Below are 23052 nucleotides of genomic sequence, written 5' to 3'. Positions count from 1 at the left end.
ATGTCGTCCTCAAGGTATGTTCATAAACATTTTGTGTCAAATAAATGTAGCTTTTAATCAAGTGACATAAAATTTAAAATCATGCAATATTAAAATATTCTAATTGAGGAATCTTGCGTATATTTTTTATTTTTATTTTAGATTTTAGATAATATTTAGTAATCAATATCAAACTCCAGCCTGTAGAATCATGACACGCTTTTCGAGCAAAGCTCAATATTGCTCGAAATTTCAAAAATAACATGATGATGGAAAAATCCTGGTTGCCTCATCCAATTACCTGTAGACACTGCAATGCAAGATTTTTTCATCATGAATCACGTGACACGTGCTGTAATGGTGGAAAAGTATCATTTTCACGGGTTCATACTCCTATAGAGTTGCAACAATTATTTTTAGATGGTTCAACTGAAGGAAAACATTTTAGGCAATATATTCGAAGTTATAATCATGTGCTCTCATTCACTTCAATTGGTGTTCACGTTGATAAGAATATTCTTGCATCTGGTTGTGGCATATACACATTTCGTACTCAATGTGCTTTTTACCATAACATAGGAGGTTTCTATCCAAGTGAGGGTGTCAGACCGTGTTCCTTACAGCTATAGATCTACGACACTGATAATGAGTTACATAATAGAATACAGGAAAATCCACAAAATGCACCAAAATGTAGTTCACAAATTACAGAAAATGCTCCATCAGTTTAATCCTTTTGTAATTAGGTTCAAACAACTGTCACTGCTTCCAAATATCAGTGAATGTAACCTCATACTTAAGGAGCGTCCAAGTAATCGCCATCAATACAATCTTCCGCTGCAGAACAAGTTGCGACAACTATTGTTGGATGTGATGCATATTCTATGGAATATGGAAGGGATATTAATGTCATTCGTCATGATGGAAATCTCAATAAAGTTCAAGAGACAAAAAGATATTATGATCCTTTGCAATACCCTGTATTGTTTCCATTTGGGACGCATGGTTGGGACGTCAACACAACAAATTGTAATGGACGAAGAGTGTCATGTCGAGCGTATTACAGTTACATGCTTCAGATAAATTTAGATTAATTTTACTAGATAGTATATTTGGCTAAGCATTGTTTAAAAAACTTTACATTTAGCACCGACATTTTTTTCAATCAACTGTAGATTCGCCCAAATGATCAATCAATGTTGTTAAATGCGGGTCGACTGTTGTAACAATATGCTGTAGACAATTATGTCAAAATTGAATCAGGGAGATTAAGGTGGATTAAAGAACACCAAAATGATATACATTCTGAATTGTACCAAGGTTTACAGGATGCTTTGCATGTTGGTGAAACTAATGCAGGTACAAATTCATAGAGCATATATATACAGTTTTAGATTAATAATTAGTTGTACTTCTAATGTTAATCATTCATGTATTCTAATACTAATTCATTTCATAAATCGTCATAGAGCACATTGAAAAAAGAACAATATTTCCATCATCATTTATTGGCGGTCGTCGAGACATGACACGACGTTATGAAGATGGCATTCCTATTGTTCTTAATGGCGGTAAACCAGATATTTCTCTAATAATGACATGCAATCCTTCTTGGAGTGAGATAACATAAGAACTTTCTCCTTTTCAAACACCACAAGATCGTCCGGCTTTTGCTAACAAGAATATTTTGTTCCAAGTTCGAGCAATTGAAGGATGGTGTTATTAATAAAGGAGTCTTGGAAAAATTTAAAAGCTACATATATGTTACTGGATTTCAAAAGCGAGGACTTCCGCATGTGCATATGTTATTGGTCTTAGAAATAGTGGCGGAACTGAGGGGGGACGTGGGAAGGCCACGACCACCCCTCAACTTTTTATTTTTTTTAATTCATATATATTAAATTACTAAAACATCCTTATTTTAAATTAAAATTAATTTTTATTTTTTCTTTTTCATTCAAAGTTAGGTTAAAATACAGATAAGGTAAAAAACTCTTACCTTTCCTTTCTTTCTCATATGGGTTTGCTACCGGCACCAAAATCGGAACAGATTAAAGTGATCGGCATCTAACAAGTAAAAAACTTTATTCATTCTTCTTTTATAAAAAGTAACAAATTAAAGTGAATGTTTGATTTGTGTTTTTGAGATTTTTAGGGTTCTTCTTTCTTGATGTGTTAAAATAATTTATATGAGGTTTATTAAGCCAATTCATAACACTGTAATTTACAAATATAGTTATACACTATAATAAGGTTTATTTAATCATTTTTGCTGCTAATTTCTAATAGTGAAGTTACCGGTATTTGAAAACGGATTAAAGTTGATTAATTAAGTTTATTAATTTTTTTCTCTTTTAATTTTTATGTTCTCTAAATTGATTTTTGGATCTGATATGATATTATAGGAAGAGTAAATATGAATAATAGGAAAATTGATTCTTTTTTCAAAAGGAAAGCATGTGAAATTGAAAGAGAAGAGAGAGATGAAGAAATTATAATCCCGACATCCGAATCTGAAACAGTTCTTGAGAATCCAACAATTGAAGAGCATCATGGTTTTGAAAATTCTTTGGAACACGATCCTGGAAAACGTCCTCCGATTTGGCAATCTCCACCAAATCTAGTGGATGCAATACGAAGAGCTTATCTAAAATGGGGTCCATATCAAATTCATTTAGAAAACTATCCTTTGTCCGGTAATGAGGATCATCCGAGAAGGTTTCAACATACTTGGTTTAGCATATTTCCATCATGGTTAGAATATTCACCATCTGAAGATGCCGCATATTGCTTACCATGTTACCTTTTTAGCAAAAAACTAAGTGGACGTCCCGGATCACTTGTCTTTATTTCTATGGGTTTTAGAAATTGGAAGAAAGTTAGGAATGGAAAACATTGTTCCTTTCTTAAACACACAGGGAAGGATCCTTGCTCACCACACAACAATGCAATGAAAGCTTGTCAAGACTTGTTGAATCAAGATGGTCATATTAGAAATGTTATTCAAGTGCAAAGTTCAAGTCAAAGAATGAATAATCGGTTACGACTCAAGACTTCAATTGACTCGTTGGTTAACACTACAAGCTTGTGCTTTTAGGGGTCACGACGAAAGTAGCAAATCAAGAAATCAAGGTAACTTTCTTGAGTTATTGAAACTTTTAGCATCCTACAATGATGAAGTTGCAAAAGTTGTGTTGGAAAATGCTCCACAAAATTGCAAGTATACTTCACATCAAATTCAAAAAGAGCTCTTGCAAATTCTTTCTAGTAGGGTGAAAAAGAGTATTCGTGAGGAAATTGGTGATTCCAAATTTTGTATCGTTGTTGATGAAGCTCGTGATGAGTCAAAAAAGGAACAAATGACTCTTGTATTAAGATTTGTTGATAAAGTTGGTTTAATACAAGAGAGATTTTTTGACGTGGCACATGTTAAAGACACCACATCTTTAACTCTTAAGGAAGCAATATGTGATATACTTTCTCGACATAACCTTAATGTTTCTAACATTCGTGGCCAAGGGTATGTACTTAATGCTATGAACTTGGTTCGTTCAACAAAACATCTTATTCAAGGTTTGAGAGAAAATGGTTGGGATATATTGTTTACTAAAGTGGTACCTTTTTGTGAAAAGCATGGTATTGAGATTCCTGATCTTAATGATGTTCATTCAACAACAAGATTTGGACGCTCCCGTCTTGAAGAGAATCAAGTCACAATTCAACATTACTTTAAAGTTGAAATCTTTTTCACTACCATTGACAAACAGTTACAAGAGTTGAATAGCAGATTTAGTGAGCAGACAATGGATTTGTTAACTCTTTCTTGTTCTTTATCTCCTAAGGATGGATATAAAGCTTTTAGCGTTGATACTATTTGTTCTTTAGTTGAAAAATATTATCCTATGGATTTTAGTGATCAAGAGAAGAATAATTTGCAATTTCAACTCCAACATTTTCTATTTGTTGCTCGTCAAGCATCAAACTTGAATAATTTATCAACTATTCAAGAACTATGTTCATGTTTGGTTGCATCTGGACAGGCTGAAACTTACTTCTTGATTGATAGACTACTTCGTCTTATCATGACTCTTCCCGTTTCTACGGTCACAACTGAGAGGTCTTTTTCAGCAATGAAAATTATTAAGACTAAGTTGAGAAACAAGATGGATGATGAGTTTCTTGGAGATATCATGACAGTATATATTGAAAGGGAGATTAGTGCAAGCATTAGTTCGGAGTCAATTATTGACGATTTCAAGTCACTCGGAACGCGTAAAGCATTACTTTAAGATAGTTTTAAGTCATGTAATTTAAATTTTTAGTAATTAACTTTGTATTTATTTTAACTTTAATGTTTTATTTAAAATACTATTTACATTTTATTTATAATCTTTATTTACGTTAGCGGCCATCCCAATTTTTTTATCTGGCTCCGCCACTACTTAGAAAGTAACGACAAGTTACGTGACCCAAAAGATTTATGCTCCAGAGGCATTATGGAAAATATTCTGATTCACTCTTTACCAATTATATCATCCAGTTGAAAGATTACAGGTCCACTTGCCGAACCGCCATCAAGTGCGCTTTTATGATCATCAACGAATTGCAGATGTGTTAAATAATGAATGCAACTCCAAAACAATGCTCACACAATTATTTGCATTGGATCTTCGAGATCCACAAGCAAGAAATCTCTACATTAATGTGACAGTCATACTTTCTTTGATGATATGATATTTCGTCATGTATTTGTAGTTTTTTAAATCTCAAGAGCGCATTGGTAAATGAATGTAGGAAGAATTGATTCGAATCTTTATAAGATTAAAAAAACAATATATTACAATACTTACTATTAATTTTACTATCTTTTTCTCTAAAAAAATTCTAATTTAAGAGTCTTACATTTTTTCTTTACTATGGAAAATAATTGCAGGGAAAAAGAAAATACTTCAAATAGAGATTTCATGTTCGACATTCCTCTTAAAGAACGTCATTGATTACACCGTATCAATATTATTTTGCATGCTTCGATATAATTTTGAATATCTTTATTTTCCATTTTCAAAATGTAATAATATTATTTTTAATGCGACCTACAATAGAAATCTCATAAAAAGAAAAACAAACATTTATTTTTCTCTGTTGTGCGCATTAAAAAAAGCGGACAAACGGACACGGGAGTGCCCGTCTGAATGCTAGTAATAATAATGAAAAACACTATCTTTCCTTTACGCTCACTTTTTAAAGATCAATCGACTACTCTTCCTCCATCTCTGTTTACCGCCGCCCTTCTCCGTCACATCTCCGACCACCTCAACTCCATCTCCGCCACTCTCGGTCACATATTCGACCACCACGACTCTATCTCCGCCACTCTCCGTCACATCTCCGACAACCTCCACTCTCCATAACATTGCAGACAACCGCCACTCCATCTCCGCCCTTCTGCATCACATCGCCGACAAAAATGAAGCCAACCTAAGGATGAAGGAAAACGATAGTGTTTTTCTTTCTTTATTTTATTTATTAAAAACCAATTTTAAATTTTAACCCTTAGATATTGTTTTGCCACATGTCTACCATCTGTGATAATAAAAAGGGTAAATGAAATATATTCCGATTTCTTAGTCCAAACCGAGCCGGCCACACCACCTTCCCGGTCGAACCGGTTCAACCGGCAAACCGAACCGTTTTTTAAAACGTTGTTTGATATTAACAATTGAAAACCCTGATAAACCAAAAAAACAACAAACTGAACTCAGCCACTCCATCAGCCAGAATCACAAATTTTGCTTTCCCCTTGAACGCACGGTGGCCGGAAAACGAAGGCGCTGAACTCAGCCACTCCAGGTTTTTCATTTTAATTTTTATAATATTTTCGATTTTTCATTCCCTTCTCCTATATCACAATTCGCGTTGCAACAAGCTCCGATTTGTGTCGCTGCACTTTATACTTTCATATTATTCATGGCACTGAAAACCTAAATTCTCTAGCAATGCATGACTCAGTTTATTTTATTTGTTCTTTGTTTTATTTGCAGATTGTAGTTCTGCCTTGGATTTAAATTGCACGGATTCGATGAGTACTGAATTTGAAAAAGTTGAGGGACGATTAACATCGATGCTTCCGCAGCTGCAATGTGAGTGTGGTATCCTGGAAAGATTGGTTTACAAGAATAAGAACCAGCACCGCCGTTGTTCTTATTTCCACCATCTTTTGAAGGTATGCACTAACGGAGTCTAGTTTCGCCCAACTGTTCAATGATTTGAAATTGCTTTGTGGTTGAAAATTTTGTGAAACTGTTTTTTCCTCTGTTTTATTTGAGCTTATCTTATATGCCATAAGTTTTGTGACACTTGGTTGGAAGGGCTTATTTAAAAAGCTTATAACATTACTTATTTTTATGAGTTCTCAAAGATAACTATGAAAACAATTTATAATACATAGAGATAAAAATAGCTTATACAAGACTTTTCATAAGTGCTTATTTTGATAAGCACTTGTTTTATAAGATCCAAATAAGCTGTTTATCCAACCAGGCCCTTAGAAATTAACGATTTGGATAGAAGCATGGTTATGGCTATAACATTATGGCAGAAGTTGATCCATGTAGCCGACCACACTTAGTTGGATAAGGCTTGACTGTTGTTGTTGTTGTTGTTTTATTTTTCCTCATTTAGTTAAAGTTTTTAAGAGTAATTGGAATTGTGTGGAAATTTGTATTTATTGCTTTTGCAAGTGATGTGTTTTTACGAGTCATTGTGGATTTTGCGGTGATTATTAGGTGAGGAGGGATTTAAGGCTTCTGCGTCTGGGAAACTTGGAGGAGCTTGTAACATCATGTTTCAATGTTATCAAAGGAGATAGACCAAAACAGAAGATTCATCTTTTAGAGAGGTAGGTTTGTATTATTTCTTTCCGCTTTTTTTTTTCAAATTTTATGAGCAAAGATTTAATTTAGGTATATTAACGAGGTGGCATGAATGACAGTGTGTTTAAAACACGTAGTTTCTTTCATGTTGATCTTTCATGCATTTCACCTCTTACCACATGTTTGGTTATAATATTTATTTCATGACAGCTTGAAAAGGAGAAAATATAATGATGAGAAGCTGAATTTTTTGGAGCGTCTTTTAGGATCTGCACGACTACTAGAAGAGGTGAAATTGCAACTAAATATTATTAAGTTATTCTCTTTCTGTTTTCAATACTTAATAATAATCTATTAAGATCATAATGTTTCTACTGTACTGGCTCATCATGTGCTTCCTTTTTCCATGGATAGAATATGGCTATGAGTATTCAACACATTATTGATGTTGATAGAGGCGTGTGTATAATAGGGTGCTCAAGTGTTTGACGAACCCTCCCTTGATGCGGTACTTGAACACCTCATAATACCCAAGTCCCTATCAGACGCTAATTAGGATTTCCCCTCGTCTGTGCAACCATAGATTTAGCATTGGATTGCTTATTTCTTCCATATTCCTTTCTCTTATGTCAATCGATGTTTTGTTTTTTCCTGTGCAGATGGTTGAACCAATGCTGAAGGCTGCAACGTATCCTTCTTCATGTGATCTATCTGTATCATGTGGTTTCTACTATAGTGATATATTCATTTATATTATATGCTCGTGGTTTAGTTGATTGGCAAAAGTTTGATCATGGTATAATAAGGAATGTAAACCTTTCGCATTTACTTCACAGTATAGGTAATTAGGTGCCAATTTATCTTACAAAGTGCATATTTATATGAGTTTATTGTTTGTTTTTCATATTTTTTTCCTAGTAATTACAATATTGAACATTAAGATTTTACATGCTTACATTTAGGCGGTGTTACATAATTTCTTTCTCCACGCTAAAATTTGTATGTGCTCAATCATTCTTTTACCCATTTTGTTGATGTTTTTCCCTCTGCATCTCTGTTAGTCATTCTTTTACCCATTTTGTTTATGTTTTCCCCTCTGCATCTCTGTTAGTGATTAGATAACTAGGTTGAAATAGGAAACAGAAACTTCTTATTTCATACTTGATAACCTCAATGTTTTTTGGTAGAAAAAATCCCAAAGTTGAGTTTCTGAAGCATTTTCCAAAATTTGGTTGGTTATAGTTGTCTACTATGATATATTCTATTATTTAGCCATTGAGTCACATTTTTTCTGTATATTTTGGATAGAAATTGTTACCATGGTCGGCTCCAGTATCATGTAGTGTATGCTTCTTGAACATCTTTTTTGAATAATCTGTTAAGACTTCCATATAAAATTTCTTTCCTTGACTATTTAACAGTGAGATATCTGTTTTGTTTGCCCGATCCTTTTTTATGGGACTTTCTGTGACAATTATGGCTTTGCTTGCGCGTCTACGTGTTTTGGTTCAGCAAGTAAGTCTTCCAGGTTTATGTATTATAATTTGATTTAATCAAGGTTCCATCATAGTTAAATTGTAAGTTGTTTAATGTGGAACACTGATGCTGAGGTTATTGGTAATTTACCTATAAAGCACAAGTGATATGATTTGATACTGTAAAATTAAAGAATTTACGCTATTAAATAAGTTATGTTATGTTTATGTGATTATGCATTTATCTTGAGAGTTTTTTTGTAAATTAACTATAAGTACAAGTGATACCATTTCATACTGTAAAATTGAAGACTTTGTGCTATTAAAGACGTTATGTTATATTTCTTTGTGATTGTGCATATCTTGAGTGAGCTTTTTTCTCCTTGTGCAGATATTACTTGATGTTGTTTATTTGTTCAACATGGTTTCTTCCCTGTCCAAAAAGAAGCAATCAGTAAAAATTACTCATAACGGAATAGAGGTTAGTTTGAAATTGTAGTACCACTAAATTCTCTGCTTTTTATACTTATGCATAGCCACAAGTATGTATCGAAAATAATAGTTTACATGCTAATCTATTCTTTCTTCATCTGTTCTGACGTATACTACTGAATCAGGTTTTTAGAGAGTTCTATCCTGCTAATGATGATGATGATTATGTTACATTAGAGTGTGTGTGGAAATCGGATAAGTTTATACTACGTGAGAGGAAGCATAAAGTGGAGAATGAAAGTCAAGGTGAGGAGGATTCTGTTGGAAATCTTTCAGTTCAAGCATCAGCTGTCAACTATACCACTATCGAATCTATTCTTGGCGGTAAGAACCATGATGTGCTCATTATGCTATTCCATAATTATTTAATGCTGTTTATTATTTGTATAATTAATTTAATTATGGGTAATGCTAACTTGTGCCTCTAGGGCTAAGAACTAAATGAAGAAATAATGTCTTGGAAATTGTGTATTGATTTTAATAAAAATATGTAAATAATTTTTGAATTACTTCTTTCGATACAAACTTTCTATAAGTAGGTTTTTTAACTTGTGCCCCGGGGCACAAGTAAGCATTACCCTTTAACTATTTGGTGTATTGTTTGGTTGGTCAGTTTTTTAATTGTTTTATAATAAATGTCTTGTTAACAGCTTGTATTCAATAGGGTTAATGAGATGAAAGTTTGAGAAAAAAAGAGGAAAGTGTTTAGAAATCAAAACCTGGTTTTGTTATTTTGATTCTGAATGCAGTACAACAAGGTAGTTATACAATAGCTGAATATCTAAAAGCTGCCTATTTGTTTCTTTAGTTAACAGAATGCTAGTAATAATAATAATCAATACGAAATTATCAAACTGAAACTTAGACTGAATTCATATAATTTCTGATGCAATAATAATAATAATAGTAGCTCGACTCCTATACTTAGTTTCCGCACTAGAGTGATATGAAAGTTTTATGGTGTGCGTATACACACACAAATATACATTAATCAGACTTGTGCTATTTTATATGGATATATACAAATTTATATTCATAGATGAGTTTTATGAATTTTGTATAGTCTTACGTTTCATGTTATGATTCCACACTTATGAAATTACTTCCTCTGTAGCAACAACGACACCTCTGAAAAAAGGTGTCTGTGTCGGTGTCCGACACCTACACTTGTGATTATGTTGAGTTTTTTCATTTTTTCAAATTATTATCGGTGTCGATGTGTCAGTGTCGTGTTTCCGGTGTCCGTGCTTCATAGATTACTTTCCCGTCCCAATTTTATGTAAAATCTCAATTTTAACTATACACCGAGTTAGTTAGCAAACAGATAATAGGAAATTCTAATTATTTTTACAAGTTAAGTCGTAATATTATGTTGTGATTTAACATGGTAAGTTGTGTCTCGTGCAGATGACCAGCTTGATCCGGAGAAAGATGAAGAAGCTGCTGCAGCTGAAAGTGATCCCCCCCATGTTAAGGATATGAACACTGATTTATTGACTAGCCCTCATGTTAAGGATCTGAATACTGATTTATTGACAGGCTCGCCCCAAATTGATGAAGTTACGGAGACTGTGATTAGTAGCGAGGAAGGAGGAGGGAATTGTTCTACCACAAAAGCCCCCTTTTGCAAGTCTTCACCAGAGGGCAACTTGCATGCATTATCACATTCACAATCTTTAAACAGTGGCAAACTTCATCCGTGTTCGAAGAAGGTAGCATTTGTGTCTATAAAGAATCCAACATTAGTGCCTCAAAGTGTCCAAAGTAGTGTTTCTGTGTTAGCTAGCAATGCTAAAGCTAATGTATTCAACTTCATGACAAAGGAAAGTGATCAAACAAAAGATGACAAAGGGGATTCACTTGCTAGTATATTTACTAATGTAAATGCAAAGGATAGTCTTTTTTAAGCGCCAATGTTTTCAAATGCAACAACATTGTAAATGTCTCATTTTGGATGATTAATCTTTTGGTTGTATTTTTACAATAGAAAAACTTGATTTGGTATAAAAGGTTGAAATTTGAAGGCAACTTGTACATTATATCCAATCTCTGTGATCTTCATATCATATTTACAATGCTCAGAAGTTTGTTGAAAGGAAATTTTTTAAAGCCAATTAATTTGATGGAAGGAATGCTTAATCAATAGAGAAGGTTGGAAATCTCTATTCCAAAATAACTATCATTGTTATGTGTTCTTAATTAGAATGTCTATGATAGTCCTCAGAATATAAACTGATTAGTGCCATAAACTTCATGCTAATGATGAATAAAAAGTGCCAAAGCATATGAAATAACATAGTTCAAAAGTTATCATAATCTAAACAACCATGTCACACAATTGACATATAGTTGAACAAACTAATCATGCTCTCTGCACTGAAAAGTCAAGAAAGAAATCTTTAACTTCAAACCAATCATGCTCTCTGCACTGAAAAATTAAGAATGAAATCTTTAACTTCTGCATTAGCCCTATCCAACGCCGTTCTTCCATCTGCATCTGTCACATCATATTTCGCTCCCGCTTTCAAGAGTTCCTCAATTTTCGGAAGGTCGCCTTCTGTTGACGCTAACAACAGTAAGATGTCAACAGGGTGAATGTTTTGGCCTAGCAGAGCTTCCATTTTATCATATGTTCCCTCAACCGCAAGCATTCCCATATAGTTGAAGTACTGCAAAAGAATATCATATATAGTCACACAGATCAAAACTGCCCCTCACTTATGCTTAAACACAATCCTCCATATATAGTTACACAAGTCAAAACAAATTCCTAACAACTAACATCATTCATTCTCATTCCTTACTAGTTACTATAAACTCCTAATGAAAGAACCAAACAAATAACAATGACTATCTATGCTAGAATCAAAAGCAAAACTATGACAAAGTTGCATGCACAAAATTTCCAAGTTTTCATTTTTAGTTTCCCAATTACCTGTTCAACATCATCTCTATCAAAATCATCACGAGACTGGCTTCCATAAATGCCAGCACCTTCAGCATCAACACCATTCTTACCAAATCTGAACCAGCTTGTGAATCTTGAACCATTGGAGGGTCCAATTCTAGAATTGATGCTTGAGCTTGACCATCCAAGTTTCTTAACTCTGATGCCAAGAAACCGAGAAGAAACTGAGAATTTTGAAGTGATTTGAGATTTGGAATTTGAAATGATGGGTTGGTGAGTGGTGCATGTGATTGAAGCCATTGTTGTGTTGAGTTCAACAACAAAAGTTGTTTCGGTTTTATTTATGTTGTTTTATCGGAGGGAATCCGTTTTCATGTTCTATCCATCCACATGTCTGAAATTGAAACGTATATAAGGAAATGATTCACTGCTTCTCATCCATTCCATTTATCTACACCCGCGTACTTTTGACCGTCCATCTTATGATTGATGAGAAACACCAAACATTAAAGATTGTTTCAATGAACAATTATTTGCTTTAACCTATGATGATTTTTTTAACCTAATCCTAGTCCTCAATAGGTAATTGCTATGAGATTATATATTTCTTACAAAATTATCAAGAATTTTGAGAGAATAAATCACATACAGCACAATCAATTGCAATCACAAGAAAAATAAGGAAAAAAAATGAATATTTATATATTTTTCCATATGTGACAAATTCAAATGTATCCTATTTTTTTTAGATAATCAAAATAAATTGGTGGAAATAAAAGTAACATGTTGCATTGTAAGTAATCTATTGTACTAAAGTCATTCTTATGCGTTTAATTTAGGAGGCAATGCATACAACACAAGAGTTTGGAATATGTCAAGATAGTACTTTTTAACAACAAAACAAGACGAAGAAATATGAAGGAAAAGATTAAAGTATATAACAAATAATTGATTTAAAAGCAAAAAAAAAGAAGATTGGAAGAGTAGAACTTACAATAAAAACAACACAACTAAATTTGAAGTTAAATGTGAGAAAATAAAGAGAGAGTAGAGTGAGAGAAATGTATCTCAAATAAATTTTATGATGTGTTAGACATGAAAAAAAAATCATCTATTTATAAGATAAAAGGTGGTCCAAATAAGGAAATAATAATGGGTTTTTCAAGGATGATAATCTGGTTATATATGTCTCATAATCGATTATGAGTTATAAAAATAGAAGGTTTTTTAAAAGAGTCATTACTTAATTGAACACTAACCTTAATAGATTATTATTAGGCATTACAAAATGTACAATCTATTATGCCTAACAACTAATCAATTATACAATATAAAAAGCGTTCTTTGAGAACATTTTGAGTTCTTAGGCAGCTAGCTTGACAAAAAAATTATGGTAATTTTCGTAAAAAGAGAGACTTTTCAAAGGGCTAAAAGCGCGTGCGGGATTTATTTTAGTAAAATCGAGAGTTAGTCTTATACATTTAAAGATATCGATTCCTCGACATAGACTCGACGAGTTTTCAGACTTCATGTCTTCCACGACCCTGAAGTTTAAAATTCCTTGTCACATTATCTTTAACTTTACCATTTCACTGGAACCTTGGATTTTTTTTGACGAGGCTTGAGATAGCTCTTCAAGGTAAACACTATCATCAACAAACTGCTTGATCAAAGATCTTCACCGACTCTAACGAATCACAACTACAAATAATATATTTTATGACAAATGTTTCACCTCAACCAATAAATAATCGAGGTATATTTCTTGGACGCGCCATGTTTTAATTTTTATTTATTTATAAAAATATCATATATTCCTTCGATTAGAGTAGATGCTCGAGGGGAAAACTAATTAAGTGGACATATTTTGAATCCCATCAATTGCCGTTTATGTTTTTATTTATTTAAAAGTGTCATATTTATTATTATTATTTATTTTTTATTTAAAAATGTAATGATCTATTCCTTCGATTTCACAACTAACAAAGTGGTTATATACACTCATATTTAACTATAAAAGCTTTCATTAATTAAGTTTTATCATAAATCTAACTCAACTCATATACATGTGCTCCAACTCGTAAATATAATTTTTTGGGATGAATTGCAAGACCAAAAAATATTCGGTTTTCTTAATTAGTTAAGAAATCTTTCAAGTTTGTGTGTTGTTTTTTTCCTAAACATATTGGAAGAAACTAATTTTACCAATTTTAAATAAAATGTTTTTATATTCTTATAATCTATCTCCCATAATGATATTATTGTTGTTTCCACCTCTTGTCATATCTTGTTATATTTTAAAATAATTTTTCAATATTGTCCGTAAAAAAAAATATTATATAATTGATTTTTTTGGACAACATTAAAAAATTTATTTTTAATTATATGTTTGTATATTGCAACACAAAAGAATTGATGAATAAAAAAAAATACCTATTACTTTTAATTTTTTCTATTCACCATTTTTTACGATAAAAATAGTCTATTATCTCCGTTGGTTTAGATACCGAGATGGGAAACTTTATATTTTATATAAAAAAGGAATAATCTTTTATTACTTTTAATTAATAATATATTAGGGAAATGTTTGCTGACATATATGCACTAATTCTTTGTTTTTACTTTTAATCAAGTATTATAGCTAACTCCTCTCAAGAGGCGGACCATGTTTATTCTACGTGGTCCGTCTCTTAAGAGGAGGTAGCTATAATTAGGGGTGTTCAAATCCAATCAAATCAAAATAAAAAATAAAAAACCGAAAACAAAAAAAAAACCGATTTTTTTATATGTTTAGACCACCTTGTAGAATAACCGACCGGTTCGGTTCGGTTGGCTGCATGAAAACCGAACCAATCCAAATCGAACTGATATTTATTCATATAATATTCTCATTAACTCTATATACACATGCTTTTATTATGATTTTCTACGGTTATGTTATTGTTCTGTTGATTCCTGTAATAATTTTCTGAAAAAATTAAATTTCTACTGGAAAATTGAATTGTTCTTGAATTTGCAATTCAATAATTGTTCTTGATTTGCTTTTCTACAATGATGATGATTGTTGTTCTGTTACATACAGGAAAATTGAATTGTTGCAAGATTCTAAAGTATATTAAATTCAATTAAATTAAATTCTTTATTGCAATTCTATTGAAATTATATTAAATTTATTGTTGTTCTTTTGTTCAAATCCAATTGTTGACGGAAAATTAAATTGAATTGTTTTCCTGTCATGCAAATTGATTGTTCAAAAAATTCACCAAGGCATGTAAAAAATATTAAATTGTTGCAGGAAAATTCATTTTAATATTTGAAGTGTCATATTGGAAAATTCACCATCCACAGATTCCACGGGCATGTAAAAATTAAATTGGTTTCTTTTATATATATATATATATATATATATATAATCTCATATAGAAAATGTTTTTGTCAGAATTTAAAAAAAAATTAAAATTAAAATTATTTTAGATTTAGAAGTAGTGTTTGTTTAAAAATCGAATAAAACCGAACCGAAGTAAACCATATAAATTAGATCGGATCGGATTGGATTTTTTTTATTGTCATCCAATAACCGAACCAAACCGTATGCTTTTTGTATCTTTGGATCAGATGATTTTTTGTCTCAAAACCGATCCAAACTAAACCGCGAACACCCCAAGCTATAATTCTTGAAGCATATTTTCTCCAGTGAGTTTTTCATAAAAGAGTGTCCAGTATAAAATTTAACCATTAATTACAATGACTTTTTATTAATGTAAATAATATGTAAATGAATGGAAGGTTCAGATTTCACTACAAAAATTTAACAGTAGAGAATCTATTCCCCTATACTACCGCACATTAAAATTAAAAATATGGGTAAGAAAGAACACTAGTTTTTACTCATTTGACATTCAAGATCTTTCTTTCTTACCAAATCCCAAATATTGATCATTCATGTTCTATATGTGTCTCAAAACATTAACCATGCATTACATCTTTTCAAGAAAAAAATGTTAGAGAACTATAATACTTAAAAAAAAATATTGAAAATTTATGATTCTCAATTATTCGTATAATACAATCGTATATGAATAATATATATATTAGATAATATATTTCTCAAAAAACCATTTTTTCACAAATATATATTTTTTCAGAAATATATCTAATTCGCATTTAAAATATAGCAACAAATTATATTTGATTCAAATATAAAATTTATGTAAATATTATAATATAATATTTGAATTAAAAAATATGTGTGAATAATGAATTTAAATAATATCAAATAAAACAAAATATATAGTGGAAATATTTAAAATAAAAAATGAAGCTTTATTTTTATTGAAATTTTCTTTTGTTTTCTTTTCTACAAATTCATGAATAAATAAAATATTCAAGATTATGATGCAATTAAGGATCTCGATAATTGTATTCATCGATCAAGAGAGCTATTTTTTTTAACTCTTGACCCCAATTTCATTTTTTTTCAAAAACAAAGAAAAATAGACAAATACTTCAAGCAAATTTAGAAAACAAAATATAAAACAACTATTTATATATTTATTTATTTATTTTTAAACATAAAAGTATATGTGTGCATATAAATGGATTTCCTTGACGAGCAAAGAAAAATCCATTGATAAAAAAAAATCAAAAAATCAAATAATAATAATAATGTTAAATTCACAATCAAAATTTTAAACTATATATTTGAAGGGATCATGCGAAAGATATAGAAAAATTAAAATCAATACAAATTATTTCAAAACAAATATAAAACAAACATGAATTTCGTATTATTACGATGACTATAACAAATAAAAAGGTTCCCCATGAATTATATATTATCACATTAAACTGTTACAAATAAAAAAGTCTCCACTTACTATCATAAAAAAAAAATTATGTCTCATAAAATATATATTTCAATCTAATTAAAAAAGAAAAAGAAAATCATGATTTCCAAAAACATATTTCATGATCTCATTTCAAAACAAACAAACAAATATTGACTTTTTATGGACAAATCTCAATAAACTAAATATGAAGAAATACTCATATTCTACTACTTAGAATTAATTAAATAACAATCAATTATAAAAGACATCCTCTACCCATGATATCAATTATATTAGATTGAGAATAAAATAAACAAATCAGCATGCATATAATTATGTGATCTACAACATGCTAGTCTATGAGAAATTAGATTGCACGAATATTTGTACCAATTTTCGATACCAATCTACAATGTAAAAGTATAGAGATAAGTTATTGACATTTGTTAGCATGTGGACTTTCCTCATTCGATATTCCTAATGACTTGAACATTGTTCAGGTGAGTCAAAGAGATAATACATTTGTGTACGATATATTTGAAATCATAGTTTATAAATAGGGTGATGAAAAATTATGATTCTCAGTATTTTAAAATGGATCATCTAGACATCCACTCATATTTGAATTCATACTCGACTAATTAATTAATTGTTAAGTAGAAATTTGATTAGCCATTTAACTTTATTTGATTACCTAATCGATTATATATATATATATATATATATATATATATATATATATATATATATATATATATATATATATATATATATATATATATATATATATATATATATATATATATATATATATATATATATATATATATATATATATATATATATATATATATATATATATATATATATATATATATATATATATATATATATATATATATATATATATATATATATAATGTGAGGGCAAATATGCCTGATTCTTATTTTAATGATGTCAAACCTCTCTAGTCGTCCACATCGTATCTTTGAATAATATCATCATAGCATAGAAAACATTCATACTTTAACATGTTCAAAATATAGGTTCCGTGTGTTCAAGCATATAGGAGCATATCTTATATGTGAATCATGCACTTAATCACAGTAAACATCCTAGGTTCATAGGAGATCGGTTTAAATTCGTCATAATATGTTGCAAAACTCATTTTTGGAAGTTTAACCTCTGTGAGTCGACTCATGACTCGGAGCAAAACCTTCGGGTCCGAACAGGTCGAGTCACAGGTCGATTCATTCCTGGAAAACCTGAATGAGTCGACTCATCCACTCTTTAGGTCGTCTCATTTCCCACTTTCTTTTGAACCATATTGCCACGAGTCCGAACGGGTCAACTCATAGGTCGACTCAACCCTGTAATAAACTCTGTTTCAGTCGACTCATCCCTTATTTGAGTCGACTCGTCGCCTGTTTTACTTAATTTTCTGCTGTGTAACTTTGTGAAATTCTTATGTTATGTTAGTTATTTGTCCATACATCATATAAATATTCAAATGTCTCTTCTTCAACATTCTAACAAGAAAAGTGAAAATATACACCAAAGTGCTCATCATCTTCATTCTTCATTGCATTTCTCAACAATCACACGTGATAATCTTTGTTGAGCATTATGCATTGCAGCTGTGATAACGTCCAAATAAGATTGGATTATCTTAGTTTGGGTTGAGACTTTGTGTGGGTTTTTCTTGAATAAAACCCTTGAGGTTTTGTCCTCCAAGAATTGGGTTTTTTTGCACTAACCTTTGCTTCGCAGATTCAGCCGAGTGAAAAGTTTGAAGAACGGAAGGTTCGGTCAAACAAGTAGCGGTAAACGGAGGATTATGAAGAAAGCTTATGGTTCAAGTGACTTGCATTCTGTTAGCTGGAGATTTCGACCATTAAGTTGAAGTTCTTTGAAAATATAATGTTTTGGAGAATAATAGAAAAATGGCTTTGTCGAAGCTATTTATTAAATCCTTTTCTTGGGAGAAAGGACCTTTCTGTCGAAGCATAATACTTAGAAGATTTTTTGATCTCCACAAGTTCTCTTCGACGTAGGCGTTTGACAGATTTGAAGCTTCAAGCGGGAAAGATTTGAAATTTAGACGAAGCAGTTTCGTCAGGCCAACACGTGGAAGCATCTGAGACACGCAACGCTTGAAAACGTCGAACGTGGCAATCATCTGTGTAGAGACCGTTAGGGTCGAATTGTTATAAATAGGAGTCTTAGTTTTTAGATTTGGTGTGTTCAAACTGATATACAAAATTCACTAAAAATACTCAAAGTACCGGAGCGAGAGAAACGAGCCTTTGCTGAAAATGTATGTATGAAGAACACCATGATTACTTTTCATGTTATTTGTTTAATGCAAACTACTTAAATTAAAACCATTTACTGTCTTTTCTTCTGTCGAATTGCCCTTATTTTCAGTATTCCATCATTACTTTTACCTTTGCATTTTACATTTCACCAGACCTTCATTTCCAACATTTTCTCAAACTTAAAACTTTTACTTCAAGTTATTTATTTTCACTTTTGCCAATTTCCTTTGTTATCTTTAAAAAACCTTTTTACAGAATTACTGCTATTTGTCCTTTATCTTTAAAGTCATAAGCCATTAGGATTCGTTTAGGGTTATTGTCGAAACACTATTTGCTTGGTACCATTCATAAACCAGAAGCAAATTTAATCATGAATCAAACCATCATAACATTAGTTCTTGAGACACATGTCCTAGGATCAATCTAGTCGATCCTGTAAGTTACCAAGATTCATACTATTGGAGGACTAGCGGTTGTTTGTCAGAAATTACTGGTAAACACGTTCGAAATCAGTCGAGCTGAAGTTTTGGAGAACGAGGCGTTCTTCCAATAAGGTAGCGGTAAACGGAGGTTTGTTCGAAGTGCTTGAAGAACTTGGTTCAACTCGAATCAAGGGGAGAGAATAGAATAGGATCTGCAACAACTCTAGGGGTTGATCGCCAGTGATCATTTGTTCTCTTGTATTGACTTTGCAACGTGTTAATAAAAACATCTCAATTCTTGATTTAGAATTGAGGGAAGACGTACCCTAAGCGAGGACGATAGGGAAACTGCCTCAACAAATCCGGTCTTGTTCTCTCTATCCCTTAACTCTTTAAATTCTGCATTAATTACTTTGTGTGTGAAATTAATTGTAAAATCAATATCGCTTGATTGATGTGCATATCAACTGTTTGATAAATTGTTGCAATCACTTTGATTGCAATTGAGTAAAATTCTGCACATTCAACTTGAGTGAAATTGATACTTGGTGTGAAGTGCACACCAAGTGTTCGACAAAATTAATTTCGCACAAACTTAGTAATATTTTCCTTGATCTCTTATTGTGTTGAGCATTATTAGAGATAACGATATCAAGGATCATAGTAGTTAATTGATTGATTTAGATAGGGGTTGATATTCTCTATCTTAAGTAATTCCATTCGGTTTCACGTATATCCGATCTTTCCATTAACAAATCGTTTAGACGATTTCAATCTAGGATGCTTCCGCAACCGTTGAAAACATTTTTAAAAAGCGCTAAACTTCAAAACTGATCTATTCAGCCCCCCTTCTAGATCGGTACTATCGTCTAATAATATATATATATATATATATATATATATATATATATATATATATATATATATATATATATATTCACATAATAATTATTGAAATATAATAATTAAATAATAATTAAATAATATTTAAATATAAAATATTCCAACATTGGCTACATGCAATATATGATGGATTGCAAGTAATTTCATGTTTAGTAAAAAGTCATAATCGAAATAGAATCGTTGTAGGACTAGTCATGAGAATTTCCATATCTAGGGATAAATGAATTAAAAAGGAAACTTAATCGCTTCTATGATTATATTTGTCAACCATTAGTTAGAATTTTCACCCTATGTTACCATTACTGTTGGAACATTGTTGCATCTCGAAAAAATGAGAACACGACTTCACGAAGCGCAATCACACGCTCATGATAATGGACTAAACAAAGTCGCCATCAAACTTCATTTATTTCTAAAAAGGAAAGGGGAAATATCGATAAAATCCAAGAAAGAACAACAATGATATTGGTCGTTGCAATCAAATCAGGGTTCGAGAGACGATTACGCAAGGGGAATGTATTAGCACCCCTTATGTCCATTGTACTCAACGGGAACCATTATGTTAATTATGCACGTTGGTGTTAGCTTAGAAATATTAGGCTTCTCGAGTTATTAAGAGGGAAAGAAGAAAAGAAAATAGAAAATGTTTTTGAATATTTTATTAATGCGAGAAGAAAGGAACTAAACCTAAATTTTTTATTAATGGGTCTGACAAGATTTACAAATCCTGCTCCTATGTATCTTCGGGTGCAATAGAGAACTCAAGAATTACGTGGTTTTGGATATAAAATGTTTGTTTGTTGGTCGATTTTAGTGAGAGCTACTTTCTGTCAATCGACGACAGCATTGTTGGCTACCTAAAACAAGTGGAGAAGGGAACATTCACATCAAGTGGCGAGATACCCATCTCGAGTCCTAGCCTCAGAAGCTCGTGATATCCACCACGTTCCGTTTCCATCTTATTTGCAAAAGTGTTTAATAACTCTTAGATGTTTTGAGGTTTTATTTGAGAAAAGTTTGAAGAAACCGTATTGACAGTTTTGAATGATGGCGAGAGCTAGGATGGGCGAGATATCCATCTCGAATCTTAGTCTCAGGAGATCGTGATATCTACCCCGTTTTATTTCCATCTTTATTAAGAAATTGTTTGATAAGAATTAAGTGTTTTTTATTTTTATTGTGAAAATGACTTGACGTTGGATTAAACATTTGATGAGCGATTGCAAAAGAGTTTGAATGAAATGGTTGAGAAAGTTGGAATGTATTGAAATGGTAGGTTGGAAATGATTTAATTGTTATTTGAGAAAATACTTGACGTTGGATCAAATTTTTATTTTTGGTATTTTTTAAGAAAGAGATTGATTTTATTTTTGTGTTAGAACTAGCTAAACAAGCAAGCAAACAAAAAATGATAAAATTATTACACGTCATAGGAATGAGGGTACATTTTGTCGAATGTGAGTATGAGATAATGAAATAATTAAATCGAAACCCAATCAACAAATGCAAGTAAATGAGTGTAAGTGCACGAGGAAATTGTCTAATTGTAAGGAAGCCCAAGAGTATGCCATGTGAATTGGAGATAGCAACACACAAGTCATATATACAAACACGAGTTCATAATAATTAAATCTAAAGAAGTAGAAATGAAATGTGAACGAATTAAGATCATGATGCAAGAATGCAGATCAATATCACATAACGCAAGGATGTGCAAGGCAAATGAAAATTGAGAAACGTAAACAAAAAACCTAGGTAATATGCTCAAAGCCGGTTTGTGCATATTGATAACAAAGGAGACGTTGTATGCAAAGGGTCAAAACGCGACGAAGTACAATTAATGTATCGATAAAAAAACGGTGGCATGACGACATGAAAATGTCGAATCCACAGATAAGAATTTGATGTTTAGCAATGAAAATATTCAAAGGAATAGTGCCAAAATCCAACATCCCACACTCTATTAATCGTTAATATGACATATTTACAATGAATCGTAATTGAAATAAAATAATGGAAAAAAATAAATACAAAATATAACATTGCAAATGTAGTGTCAAAAACAAGAAATATATGTTATAAAAATTATAAAGAATGACAATTTGAATGGTTAAAAAAATGTAAAAGAAAACAAAAATAAAGGTAAAAAATGGAAAAATATGCACAAAATGTGGCAAACAAAGGTTGAACTCAAGATATAGAGGTTAGGAGGCATGAGTCATAACCACTCCCCCATGCTCCTCTATTAATCAAGAAAATAACAAGACAATATATATATATATATATATATATATATATATATATATATATATATATATATATATATATATATATATATATATATATATATATATATATATATATATATATAAGAAAAACACATAATGAATGGAAACATGGTGGTTGGGAGACTGAAATCTCAACCACTCCACCATGACCCTCTTTCTGTTAACAAATGGCATGCATAAATATATATATAATAAAAACATGTAAATAAAATGAAAAAACAAAGTAGAACAATAACTCAGTAGCAACATACTTTTGATCCACCATTCATCTTCTTCTTCACTTGATTCAGGGACCCCAAAATGAAAAGGGAATGTTATCACTGAGCTTGGTTGTTCCTGTATGGTGGTTATGAGGTGTTGGTTGTTGTTTGAAGAAGGTTGTGATGGTTGAGATGTGAAGGGAATTGTAAGTGTTGTTGTCGGTTTCACATGGTGACTTTAAAGTAATGGATGAAGGTTGTTGTTGGTAGAACGGGGGAGCTACTAGTTTCAAAGGTTGAAGGTTGCATGTGGTTTGGTGTGTGGTGTTTCGTGATGGGAAGAGTATGAAGGTGGAAAAGGGTTG

At 31.5% G+C, this 23052-nt stretch overlaps 2 protein-coding genes across 2 annotated transcripts; one reads left to right on the top strand and one right to left on the bottom strand.

Moving 5' to 3' along the window:
- The first annotated feature begins 5478 nt into the window (after window positions 1–5478).
- LOC127085751 (uncharacterized) lies at window positions 5479–10857 on the top strand. Its single transcript, XM_051026267.1, has 9 exons — window positions 5479–5829; window positions 6021–6202; window positions 6765–6877; window positions 7062–7140; window positions 7511–7539; window positions 8273–8366; window positions 8718–8807; window positions 8944–9142; window positions 10226–10857. Exons 2-9 carry the CDS (start codon window positions 6059–6061, stop codon window positions 10723–10725), a joined length of 1248 nt encoding a protein of 415 aa, XP_050882224.1. The 5' UTR covers window positions 5479–5829; window positions 6021–6058; the 3' UTR covers window positions 10726–10857.
- A 187-nt stretch (window positions 10858–11044) lies between these two features.
- On the bottom strand, window positions 11045–12109 carry LOC127085752 (protein LHCP TRANSLOCATION DEFECT). The gene is made up of 2 exons (XM_051026269.1): window positions 11754–12109; window positions 11045–11487 (listed from the first exon to the last, which is right to left on the bottom strand). The coding sequence occupies exons 1-2, from the start codon at window positions 12024–12026 to the stop codon at window positions 11233–11235; spliced, it is 528 nt and encodes a 175-aa protein (XP_050882226.1). The 5' UTR covers window positions 12027–12109; the 3' UTR covers window positions 11045–11232.
- Between the last annotated feature and the right edge of the window lie 10943 nt (window positions 12110–23052).

This window comes from Lathyrus oleraceus, chromosome 5, assembly GCF_024323335.1.
Source record: "Lathyrus oleraceus cultivar Zhongwan6 chromosome 5, CAAS_Psat_ZW6_1.0, whole genome shotgun sequence".
Lineage (NCBI taxonomy): Eukaryota > Viridiplantae > Streptophyta > Magnoliopsida > Fabales > Fabaceae > Lathyrus > Lathyrus oleraceus.
Note: the sequence above shows the minus strand (reverse complement) of the source record. Positions and strands in the feature narration are given on the sequence as shown.